Source organism: Scyliorhinus canicula, chromosome 21, assembly GCF_902713615.1.
Source record: "Scyliorhinus canicula chromosome 21, sScyCan1.1, whole genome shotgun sequence".
In the NCBI taxonomy this organism is placed as follows: Eukaryota; Metazoa; Chordata; class Chondrichthyes; order Carcharhiniformes; family Scyliorhinidae; genus Scyliorhinus; species Scyliorhinus canicula.
The window spans coordinates 61,274,950-61,288,217 of NC_052166.1; the positions used below are offsets into that span (position 1 = coordinate 61,274,950).

A 13,268-nucleotide genomic window follows, 5' to 3' on the forward strand; every position below is an offset into this window, starting at 1 on the left:
GATGCCCTCTCCTCTCTCTCTTCTTTTGGTCGATCCAATTCAGGTGGGAGCTATAAAATAAATGGCAGAACCATCAAGGGCAGAGAGACACAGAGAGATCTGGCGTGCAGGTCCACAGATGCTTAAAAATGGCAGCACAAGTGGAAATGGTGGTAAAGAAAGTATATGGCATGCTGGCCTTCATAGGGCATGGTATTGAGTATAAAATCTTTAAAATTATGTCACAGTTATATAGAACATTTAGAATACTGTGTCCAATTCTGGTCACCGCACTACCAGAAGGACAAGGAGGCTTTGGAGAGAGTACAGAAAAGATTTACCAGGATGTTGCCTGGTATGGAGGGTATTAGCTCTGAGGAGAGATTGAATAAACTGGGATTGTTCTCCATAGAGAGACGGAGGCTGAGGGGTGACGTTTATAGAAGTTTATAAAATTATTAGGGGTATAGATAGGGTGAACAGTTGGTGGCTTTTTCCCCAGAGTGGAATTCTAAATTACAAGGGGCACAAATTCAAGGCAAGGGGAGACAGGTTCAGTGGAGATGTGCGGGGAAAGATTTGGATTGGATTTGATTGGAATTTGTTTATTGTCATGTGTACTGAGGTACAGTGAGAAGTATTTTTCTGCGAGCAGCTCAACAGATCATGAAATACATGTGAAGAAAAGGGAATAAAAGAAAATACATAATAGGGCAACACAAGGTATACAATGTAACTACATAAGCACCGGAATCGGATGAAGCATACAGGGTGTAGTGTTAATGAGGTCAGTCCATAAGAAGGTTGTTTAGGAGTCTGGTAACAGTGGGGAAGAAGCTGTTTTTGAGTCTGTTTGTGCGTGTTCTCAGACTTCTGTATCTCCTGCTCGATGGAAGAAGTTGGAAGAGTGAGTAAGCCGGATGGGAGGGGCCTTTGATTATGGTGCCCGTTTTCCCCAGGCAGCGAGAGGTGTAGATGGAGTCAATGGATGGGACCCAGGTTTGTGGTGGTGGCCTGGAATGCACTGCCAAGTGAGGTGGTTGAGGCAAATATGTTAGTGACCTTTAAGACTTATCTGGATATGCACATGAACAGACAGGATACAAGGATACAGGCGGTTGGTCTAGATAGGACACAGGATTGGCGCAGGCCTGGCGGGCCGAAGGACCTTTCCTGTGCTGTATTGTTCTTTGTTCTCTCTCTCTCCCTCTCCCCCATCCCTTTCACTCCCATCCATCTTCTTCCTTCTCTCGATCCTCCATTCTCTCTTTTCCCTCTCCCCAATTTTCTTCCCTCCCTCTCTCCTTCCCTCCCTTTCTTCCCTTCCACTCTCCCCCTCCATCCCTTCTTCTCAACCCCTCTCCTTCTTCCTCTTTCCCTCTCCCCCTTTCCTCCATTCCCTCCTCTTCTACCACCCACCCTCCCTCTTTCTCTCTCTCCCCCCATTGCTCCCCTCCCTTTCTCCTCCCCTTGTGCCTCTTTCTCTCCCCCCCCCCCTCCCGCTCCTCTCCCGTTTTTCTCTCCCCTCTTTTTCTTTCCCTCCCCCTGTCCCCCCTCTCTATATCCAGCCCCTCTCCCCCTCCTCTCTCCTCCCCCTTTCTCTCTCTCTCTCTCCCTCTCTCATACACACACATACTCTCCGCTCTTTCCCCCTTGCCTGGCCCTGGTTGCGGTGCCGGGGAAGGGGGGGGATAAGTTGGGGTGGGGGGTGGGAATCCGCTCCTCTCTCTCTGTCTCACCTGCGCTGGGCGCGCTCCCGCCGCTTTACCTGGATGGATCTGGCGGCCGGGGGGCGCGCCTCGGGCCGGGAGCGGAGCCCGCGTTACCGGTGCCGGTCCCCGCACTCTGAGCCACCCTCTCGCTGTGTCCACAGGCTGTCCCCGAGCGGCGGCCAGAGCCGGAGCAGCGACGGAGTCATCCTGGACATCTCCTCCCTGAAAATGAACGAGCTGGAGACGGACGTCCCCCCGCTGCCGCCCAGGTACCGGTTCCGGGATCTACTCCTGGGGGATCAATCCTTCCAGAACGACGATAGGTAAGAAACCGAACTGCTTCTTTCCAATTGAATGGGAATGCTGCCCCGGTGATTAAACCCAGTGATTAGGGGAGTCTTCAGTGGAAATGCTACAGGGAGCTGTCCAGGGTGCTGAATGCTGAATCTTGGACAGCACTCAGCTGGATTGATGCAGCATCATCTTTGCATTCGGCGTTTGACTGGAGATTTCCCCGCTCTTCAAACTTTGATTTTAGCTGCAAAACTGCAGAATATTTAAGCCAGAGAAAGATAGAATAAGAGGACAAAATGTATATTTCGTCATTTCTTCAGCGTGCTAGATTTTTGAAGAATTACCTGACGTGTAGAATAAGCAGGAGAAACAAAAACGAATTTGGGGACTCAGGAAGTTGTCTCAGCTTCAATGAGCTGTTAGTTGAGTTAAATTATCCTTCAATTCCACTACACCAATGTTCATAATGCAGATCTCTCTCTCCTACATGATGCCCCCTCCCCCATCCCATCCTCAATTCTGGTCTGGCGGATTGCAATAGTTATTTTGATTTCCCTTTTGTTATTCGGTTTGCAAATAAGTTGTTGCATTATTGACTGATGCCGGTTTGAAACATTGTTGGAAATTATTGAGTGTGATAGATTAATTGTTAATTGTAGCTGTGCCCCTAGTTGCAATTACAGCACTACCACATTTTCACAGCCAAATACTTGTGGGCAGAAATCAAGAACTGCTACATTCCCGTTTTTAAAAAAAATGGTTTGATGTGTTCACCAAGACGAGAAACTTTACAGCAATGCAAAACAAATGGCCAAAATAATCCAAAACGGGAGAGCATAATCTTGAAATTAGAACTATTTAGGACTGATTTCAGGAGGCACTTACGCAAATGATGGGCATTGGAAATCTGGACTATCCACCACACCCTACTGAAAGATTTTGGATGGCGGCTCAGTTGGAATTTCCGAGACTGAGATTGACATATCTGGGTTGGCGATGGTGCCAAGGGATATGGAATCAAAGTGGTAAACTGAGTTCAGTCATTGTCTAGGAAGCTCAAGGAGCTGAATGACCTACTTTTGTTTTCTATAATTGGTAAATTACTGAAACTGTTTGAAATGCTCTGTAACCTTTTTGTTTCAGTGTGTATAATTTCTGTATAAAATCTTCTGCAATTGTTGTGACTTTTGAAACTGAGAGATAGATTGAGCTTGATGACCAGCACATTTTGTGATCTGCAGATTAGTTTGCACATCTTGACACATCTCAGCAAAGACTTTTCAAATCATAACCATTCCAACACAGGAGCACTTAACAATTCTAAATGTCAAGAAACATCACAGCAAAAGTCCTTAAATCAAACAAAAATTACATCCTTTGAAGTATTTGCATATAAAGATGTAGAACTCATCTATTAGTTTGCAAATGGTTACTTGCAGTTTAAACTTGACTATGACTTTCAATATAAGAGTAAGGTAAGTCAATAATTGAATGACATGTACGTTTGTTTTTCAATGCATGTTTTTAATAATGCTTCGAGTTCACTTACTGAATTTGTTTTGGAAATAATTTCACTGAATATTCTAAAACTTTCACAATATCGAGGCAGTGATGGAGCTAATGACTTATGATGTGCAATGTTTGCATGACTTCATTATCTAGGCTTCACTGCAGGCTTTGCAAATGGTACAAAACAGTAACAATGTTCAGTTTCAATTTCAACAAAGCATCTAGTCTAACCTTCCACTTTATCCACATTAAGAAATCCCACTCATGTCAAAGTTCAAAATTGACTCTGTTCTGGGAGTAACGTGCCAGTGTCAATGGTTGGGGACTGGTAGTTCCACAAACTGAAGTTAGTGAAGAAGAGAAAGCCTAATGAATTTGATAGAGATGAAGAATATTGCACCCTTGTGTAAAATATGAGGAAGTAACGGTGGATTCATTATGAGGAATTTTATTATCTTTTATTGCAGAGTATAATTACAAATCCTTTCACCAAATATTTGTAATTAAAATTGTTTGTCTCTTTTCAATTGAACCCATAATTCAGTATTGCAAAATAAACCAGGTAAATATTAATCCAAGTCTGTGGTATGCCAGATTTTAATCTTTATATTCAAAGAATGAAGCTGGGTTGGGGGAAGGTGAATAAGCAAATCCAAAGTCGAATTTACTTTCACAAAATTCGCAAACTGAGGTAAATAAATTCAACTTCCCTATAGTTAAACCTTGAATGGTTTATTGTATTAGCCTGCTGTGACAAACGCGTCTAGTTAAATTCTGCTGAACTTTATTATCTAATAATAGAGCTTAATTTGATGCATTATTTGAAGATGTTGGTAGATTTATTTTGCAGTGATATTAAAATACATTAGGGTCACATGCAGCCCGGTGACTTGGTGGATTAATTTACTTGTACACTGCATCATAACTTGGTTGGATAATTTTGCACCTGCATTCACCCTCATGATTTTTTGATCTCTAGTTGCAAAGAGTCCATCGCAAAGGAACAATTTCCTGGCTTTTGTTTATCAGTTCAAATGTTTTAATTGCATTACATAGGAGTAAGCCAACTGCCATCTCTCTTGATTCCAGCACAGTATGAGGGGGTAAGGATAATATAACAGCATAATAATTCTTTAAGAAAGCATTTATTTCCACGCTGTGCATTTGCAAATAGTTACAAAATGCACAATGTTTATTTACGATAATTAATTAGATTGCATTTATATGACTTAACAAGGATTGAGGTGGTTGTTATGATTCAGTGGAATGATGCTGTCAGCAATTGATGTGATTCACAATTGTTATCCTTGTGAGCTTGTACTTGGAATTCTACAATGTCTCTTCCGACCTTGACTGTTGCCATGCATTTGGACTGCTGTGAATAAAACATTCTGAGTGGCTTCTGAATTAAGTTAATTTGGCTTCTCCTGGAAAACACATTTTTCGTCTTTATACCTTCGGAAATTCTTGTGAAAGATGAGGGCAAAGTCAAATTGGTAATGTTAAACAGCAATAGTCCACTTTGATATCAATTGTTATGGGGTGTAGTTGCAGTGCCATGCACCCTCTAGTCTATCTTATGTAAATAGATGTGAACTTTAATTCACGCCATTTATAACATCTTCAAATTATTCTGAATTTCAAACCTGAACTGAGACAACTGCTCGCCAACAATAAATGATGTAGACATTACACAGGACAGTGACCGATTTGGGGTTTTGTAACTGACTAAACTCCGGAAAATGCAGAGCCTAATTTGTTACCTGAAATCTTTTTGTCAGGCATCTGTTATGCCATGTGTGCATATCATATAGGAATTGTGTCTTTTCTGGATGTTTTGTGATTGTAAACATGTATGGATTGTTCCATTAGTAATTAACCTGTATAAATAATCTGTTAGATTTAAGCCAACATACCTGGACACATTCCAGTAGACTAATTGGAGACAAAGTTGGATAGTTCTACTTGGCCTCAATGAAGATTTTCTTATTCTCATTCTTCTTGGCTCATTAGTTATACTACAACTTTCTGATTCATCAAGATTAGGGATTTTTGGCACTGTGAGACGGAACATCATCTTCAGTTTAGGTATTTCCATCTTAACATCAAACATCACTCAACAGGCAATGTACAAATTAGATACAATTGCTGCCACTGTTTGTTGGTGGTGGAGGGTTTGAACGTTTGTGGAATCATGAATGGGCAAGTCCACTTCTGACCTTACGTTGGTGGAGGGGAGGACGGTAGGTCATTGATTAAAGCAGCTGAAGGCTTAGGATGTTAACGTGACGAATCCCTGCAACAATGCCCTGCAGCTGAAATGATTGGTTTCCAATTACTACCTTCCTTTTTAGCCAGTGGAGAATTTCCCCTGATTTCCATTAACTGCACAGCTTACTTGGTGTCACACTCAATCAAACTCTCCCTTAATGTCGAGGGCAGTCACTCACTCTCACCTGACTTCTGGAATGCAGGCCGCTGAGCTAGCTGCTTTATATGTGAAAATTTCAAGAACTCAGCACATTACAATGGTCCTTTTGTTGTTTCCTCTCAAAACCCTACTGCTAAGGGCCTTCAGTAAGCAGTCATTCAAGGTCTGAGACAATGCCTGATTCATTACATTACTGTTCCCTTAAACAAACACTTATCTCGCAGACTGATTTCTAATCTATATGCAAAGCTAATATTTAATATGCAGCTGCATGTCACGCAATTTTGTAAACGTCCGAGCCAAATCTTGAATTCTTATATTCCATGTTCCGATAAATTTAACTGTGAAATATTCAGAAATAATGGGTGCGATTCAACCACCGCTTTGCGCCAATCCGCGCACACCGGGTGAATTGTGGGAGAGGCCATAATAGAGATTTGCGCCGGGTGAAAACTATTTCACAATTCACCCGGCTCATTCCCGATGACGAGTTCCAGATCTCACCCAAAAATGGCGAGGAGGTTATTAAGCCTGATTTGCATTCAGTTCAATCTGAATAGGGGCTGGTTTAGCTCACCAGGCTAAATCGCTGGCTTTTAAAGCAGACCAAGCAGGCCAGCAGCACGGTTCGATTCCCGTACCAGACTCCCTGGACAGGCGCCAGAATGTGGCGACTAGGGGCTTTTCACAGTAACTTCATTGAAGCCTACTCGTGACAATAAGCGATTTTCATTTCATTTCAATCTCGTTAATGAGGGGTCCAGGTTGGGAGTTGCCGCTGGAGGGGTCCAGGTCGGGGCTGCCACTGGACTTGGGATGGGGGGAACAGGGGGAGATGGTGGCTTTGCATCTGTGAGGCCTTCAAGCCATCTTCAAATATTGTGGAGACTATAACTGGGGCAACAACTGCTTCAGCCTGTCTGTACCACCGAACTCTCCAGGACAGATCCTTGCTGCAGTTTCTCTCCTGAAAGTCAATTTCGCCCCCCTTTGACTCAGAGCAGCCTCCAGTTTCACAGCTGAAACCTTTCTTAAAGGAGAGATTAGCCTTGTTAGTTGTGAGAGCACTTTATGCTGCTAAACTCTCAAGTACCTCCTCGAATTAATAGGTGCCGTGTCTGAGGGAATAATGATTGGACTGGATGTCCTACAATCTTTGATGCCTGAACATTGGGCCTGCACTCTAGCTGCATCAGCAGCATTGAGGCAGCTGCCAACAATCATGCACTTGAGAGCAGGGCTTCAGAACTGGGGATCCCCTCGTGGCCAAAGTGTGTCTGGATGAATGAAGCACTGCCAGGCACGGCCTACTTAATGTTCTTGGCAGTGGCATCTAGGTGCCCCTGATGTGGCTGGGGATGAGTGTGCAGAGCAAGGTTTGCCGGCACAACTGGCTCGCTGGGTGGCACTCTTGAGAGAAGGCAGTGCAGAAGGCTTGGGAGATATGAAGGCCCCGGGATGGAAGCCCTAATTGATTGTCAGTCTCTCTCTTTCTCCAACTCGTTCCAGATACAAACATGTTTTCTGATGTGGATCCCACTGCAGCTGCCATCGCTGTGCTTGTCACAGCCGAGGTGGGCAGCCGGCAGCAAGGCAATCGCAGACTGGAGGCGGCACCACATGGGCAGGAGGATGTCTCACAACCTGAAGACTCGGCCGTCTATCAAGCTGAGCAGGGGGTCAGAAGGGGAGTCCAGCGACTTGCCAAGGTATACAGGCATCGTTGGTCATTCAATGGGCAGCATATGCTGCAGAAGACTAAATCTCAACAAAGAGACAGTGTGGCACCTGTGCCATGTCCTCGTGGGCACGACACCCCATGCAGGAGGAGTACGCCTGCTCCCGGAGGCCATGAAGATCACTACCGCCATAGATTTCTATGCCCTGGGTCATTCCATGGCTTAAGCAGGGACGAGTGTGGCAAAGTGCAATCATCAGCCCACAGGTGCATCTGGGAGGTTACGGATGGTCTATATGCCCCAGCATCCAACCATATCACCTTCGACCTGGACTAGCTCTACTAAGGTGCCCTGACTACAGAATGTGCCACCATAGATGGGATGTCCCAGGTCCAGTGAGCCCTTTAATGTGCAGGTTAGGTGGATTGGCCATGATAAATTGTCCTTAGTGTCCAAGAAGGTCAGGTGGAGTTACTGGGATAGGGTGGAGATACGGTGCTCTTTCCAAGGGCAGGTGCAGATTTGATGGGCCGAATGGCCTCCTTCTGCACTGTAAATTCTATGATAGTTCTATGATTAGGGAATGCCCTATATTAATAGAAGGGATTCCACTTGCTGAATGTTCAGATCCTGTGCAATGCTCATCTGACTGCATGCATGACAGCTGAACTCTGTGGCACCCGGTGATCCCCGGTGTCATCGAGGACCACCCCAAGATGACGGGTTGGCTCGTGGGGGACAAGGGATACCCGTTGAGGACATGGCTGATGGCGCCAATGTGGAGGCCTGAGACCGAGGCGGAGAGCCGATTGTAAGGAGTCACAAGTGCCACCCGTGCTGTCTTAATAATGATGATAATCTTTATTGTCACAAGTAGGCTTACATTAACACTGCAATGAAGTTACTGTGAAAAGCCCCTAGTCGCCACATTCCGGTGCCTGTTCGGGTACACAGAGGGAGAATTCAGAATGTCCAATTCACCTAACAGCACGTCTTTCGGGACTTGTGGGAGGAAACCAGAGCACCCGGAGGAAACCCACACAGGGGAGAATGTGCAGACTCTGCACAGACAGTGACCCAAGCTGGGAATCGAACCTGGGAGCCTGGCGTTGTGCAGCAATGTGCTAACTGTGCAATCGTGCCGTCATTTGAGCGGTGCAGCAGGGTACTCAAAATGTAGTTCCGGAATGACGGACGTCCGGTGACGGGGATGTGCTGAGTATCCGCACATTAAGTGGCTCATCTCCATAAGACAATAAAATAGGCACTTTTGGCCGAATTTAGCCCGCAAAATCAGACTTAAACATCCCCTCACCCTCATCGATAACATGGACGACAGAGATGCCAGGAAGCAGGAGCTTGAGAGGCCGCAGTGACATCAGGAATTGTGGCAAAGGATAGGAGCAGCGAGCGGATCAGCGGACCTACGAAGTGAGGGGTCCCGTGCCACCCCTGAGAGGGGAGACCGGCGACCCGGAAAGCAAGCCTCCTCTCCCCCCCAACACCGGCCAGGCGATGGATGGAAGACGTTTCTAAGCAGGAACTAAAAGCATTTTAGGACGACATCAAGGCCGAGAGCAGTCAAGGTGGCGGTGACTCCAGCCGCCATGCAGACGGCGCTCAACGGCATGGGAAAGTGGCTGGAAGCCCAGGGGAACAGGGTACAGGAGCTGGAAAAGGCACTGGTGGACCAGACTGTCCGAATCGTTGCCCCGGAGGCCGAGATCAAGAGGTTGGTGACCACCCAGGAGAGCCTGACAGGGAAGGTCCAGGGCCAGGAGAATCAGTCAAGGCGGGAGAACATCCGAATAGTGAGCCGGCCAGAGGGGATTGAGGGCAGGAACCCGACTATGTGGTCCAAATGCTGGTCATCCTAGTGAGGAGGCACAGCTTCTCCAAACTGCCGGAGATCGACAGGGCTCACAGGTGGCTCCGACCAAAGCACAGGGCCGGGAGGAGCCGAGGGCAATAACAGCCAAGCTGCAGAAATATCAGGACCGAGAAAGGATCCTTCGCTGGGCTCGACAGACTAAGGCTTGCAAGTGAGAGGGACATTATCGAGATATTGGGGCAAACCTGGCAAAGCACAGGGCCGAATCTTAGCGGGTAGGACTGGAAAATCCCACTCTTGGTGTTGTGTGTGATTTAAGCACATGGACTACATTGGAATAGTCCATGGTTATAAAAAGTGTTTGTTTATTTCACTGGTATCAATGTGGAATGAACCGTCAAGGGAAAGCGTCCATCCATGAAAACAAACTGCTGACGGAGAATATTCACTTCCAATGCTTCAACTCTCGGTCCTATTTCAGGCCTCGGCTCCAAAACACCAGGCTCGTTCAGACTTTTTCTGCTGCCCAGCTCTTGTTCTCTCACTCCCTCTCCCATGAGATTTCTCAGACTCAACGTAACTCTGCATTGACTAATTATTGGTGAAGAAAAGATTATCCAAATGCCATTAAATGGGGATTTTCACAGTAACTTCATTGCAGTGTTAATGTATGTCTACGTGTGACACCATTAAAGATTATTATTATTATTGTCTAAATGGATGGTTGGACAATCAGTAATTATTCTCGAAAAATGTAAGACAATATTTGTTCCTGAGAATAATGAGTATTGTATAATGTATCACCATAGTGTTGGGATTAGACTTGCAGGCAGAAAATGAACCTAATTATAAGAACAAATACAATATTAAGTACATTACAAAAGCAAATTCTTTTCACCAGGGTTCAATCCATCCATTTAACTACTTTTCCACTCTCTCCTTCACCAAGCCAAATATCCTCCCTCTCTTTCCCCAGCCCTGAACCTGTCACTCTCTCCCTCTAGTTTCTTTCCTAGCATGGCCTCTTTAAGCTTATCTCAAAACGTCTCCCACTATCTTGATTCCAAACTCACTAAACTACTGGTGGCTCTTTCCGGACCACCATTGTAGCTGGCTTTCAGTGGGCCCATTGCCTGTGAAACTGAGCCCCTTCCTTTCAACGCTGCCGTCATCATATCTTTGGCATTGAAACAACGCGCCCCCCCCCCCCCCCTCTTCCCCGCCACCATCTTTGATATCCATTTCTGTCACTGGTGACTGTTTCTTCACTTGACTGCTTCACTGCTGTTCGTCCGCTCCGTTCCTTCGCTCTGCCAACTTAAAGCAATTTCTTTTGTGGTGCGTAAGCGTTGCTTCATCATCTATGACTGACTCCGGTGTTTAATTAAAGTGGGGAAAGACTGTAAGATTGAACCAGAAACATAGCAGGCACACAGAAGGCCTAGCTATTCCATCGTGATGGATTTTCTGCTGAAGTAGACAAAGAGATTTGCTTTCAGGAGCACTTTTGACTTCGCCAATGTTTGCCAAAGTGCCTCGCAGTCAATTAAGTGCTTTTTAACGTGTAGTCAGTGTTGCAGTGTAGGAGGTGCGGTAATCAATTTGCTCCGAGCAGATAATATATTAATATTAATGTTAAACGAATAAATGGTGCTGGTGGTGGATGGAAGAATTGGGAAAATTATTGACTTTGTTTTTTTTCAGGACTAATGTTCTGTTACTTACAGATTATACGTACATTCACTGATGGAGCTTCCAGTCTGCAATTAGCTGTATGTATGGAGGTTTCTCTTTTATCCCTTTTTGGTTTTATACCTTTTTGATTCCACTTTGTTATTTGATTGGAATTAGTAAAAAAGATTGTTCATCCTGTGTCCAACACCTTACTGCGACCTAATTTTTCACATGTATTGGTTCTCTCTCATGTTCTCATTATTCCTGCAGCTAAAAACTTAATGTACCAATTATGCAGATAGGTACAAGGCGGACTGGGATTACTTTGACAGTCTTCATCCCCAGGCATTTTGTGCTTGAATAAGGCAAAGATAAAAAATGCATAACTCATATTTTTTTTTGTGTGCGAGAGAACTTTAGGGCGGTTTTCCTTTAAGTGTAGCTGCATCTGGCAGTTATTAATGTGTAAATTCAAATGAAATGCCACGATTTGCAAATCTCCTGGTAAATTTATGTCATTCTGCGAGTTGCTTTGCGGAAAAGCGGTTCCTTATTTATTGTGAAGAAACTGCTGAACTTGCACATCAATTGCACAGTAAAGCCACCAGCGTTCAATCTGCTAATGAAAGTCTTCCCTTTTAAGAATGTGATCGTTATTTAACATGGTGCCAGTCAAACCTTCCAAAAAATCAAATAATTAGACGGTAGAGTCTAATTTCATCCCGTGGTTTATTGTTTTTCAAAGGTTTTAACAAGATCACATTTTTACAGTGTTATGGGCCAGGGTTTAGAGAACCCCAAAGTGTATCGTGGAGTTCACCTGACCCTCAAGCTTTAATAGATTGTGGGTATGGGGAGCACACGGGCTTACCTTATAGGAATGATGCACCAGAGATCCACAGTACTTTTAAATCAAAAAAATGCTTATTTATGAAACCAGTTAACAATTTATAAACCCACAGTAAACATCTTAACAACTATCAACACCAATCCTCCCCACAGATACAATATTCTATAGTAAACCTTAATCTTACCTTATTAACATCCATAAGACAAAATACCCTTTTAAACACGGAGATCAGGTTTAAATTCTCTACTGAGAACAGTTATCACTTTGAAATCACCCAAATGAACACACTTAAGCTTGTAGAGAGATCCATGCACATCCGCTGGCTTTCACTGCAGCTCTTCTCTCTGAAAACTAAACTAAAACCCACCCTGTAGCAAACAGCCTAAAAAGAGAGTAAAGCATTTAGGCAGCCTTGCTCCACCCACACTATGAAATCACTGATAAACACCAATTTCTTAAAGGTACATCCACTATAGATATTTTTATAAACACCCATTTCTTAAACACCCATATCTTAAAGTACTCTCCCATGACAACAGGTTTTTTTTTCACTGGCTTAATGCAATTTTCTTTCTTTCTTAATGACTTTCTGCATCTGATTTGACTTTAGTTCATCCTCTCTAACTTGCCCTCATTTTAAGCCCTTCCTCTGTTTATTTTTTTAATCCTTAAATCTCTTTGGAAAGGAGATTAAGCTGTTGTCATACCACTGACCCATGTTCCAGATGTCTCATTGCTCTCAACTCGCCACATCAGTCTGCACTCAGAGCAAGTTACGATGTGCAAAAAAAATCTTTGAACGTAGAGTTCAGGAAGAAAAGCTCTAACAGGGCAGGCACATGATGTTCTGCTCCAAGGTCTGCCCCGTTGTATGCACGGTGTGGGATAGCGATGCGAAAATAATCTCTGTGGACACTTCCTCCTCATTCCTATTACCTTTTGCCAGTGTTCCCCTGTGGAGAGCTGGAGACGAATTGGATGAGAAATTTAATCCATTATTCCGTGCATTTTCCAAATCGGAATCTAATGGCCAATCGGTGGCATTACAGGTATATGTGCATGCACTTGCTAAAACTTAGCGGGTGGGGAGGGGGGGGGGGGGGGAGGGGCGGTAAAGGGTCATTTAAAGTTTCAACATTTGCTTCCATAATTTAGTAACAAACGGCCCTGTGGATCTCGGGCATCGGTGGGCACCATGGATGGCATGTGGCCCATCAGGGCTCATGGGACATTTTCTATTTTATGTTCATTTGCTCTAGATTTCCATTATTATTATCGCTCCACTTGCTACCTAAACCCCAAAACGGCA

At 44.5% G+C, this 13,268-nt stretch overlaps 1 protein-coding gene across 8 annotated transcripts in view; it reads left to right on the top strand.

Annotated features, from left to right (window-relative positions):
- The first annotated feature begins 954 nt into the window (after window positions 1-954).
- The window catches only part of si:dkey-21e5.1 (potassium channel subfamily T member 1), a 401,511-nt gene continuing 389,197 nt past the window's right edge, over window positions 955-13,268 (top strand). For 6 of the 8 annotated variants that reach the window (XR_005458485.1, XM_038781755.1, XM_038781759.1 and 3 more), the window contains exon 1: window positions 1,725-2,014. Coding sequence is in view for 7 of the 8 variants with exons in the window: in XM_038781755.1 (XP_038637683.1) it covers window positions 1,752-2,014 (263 nt within the window). In the remaining variant the exon portion in view is untranslated. Of the gene's footprint in view, window positions 979-1,724; window positions 2,015-4,574; window positions 4,598-13,268 lie in introns of those variants that run through there. The other 2 variants (XM_038781761.1, XM_038781763.1) reach the window with 2 other exon arrangements.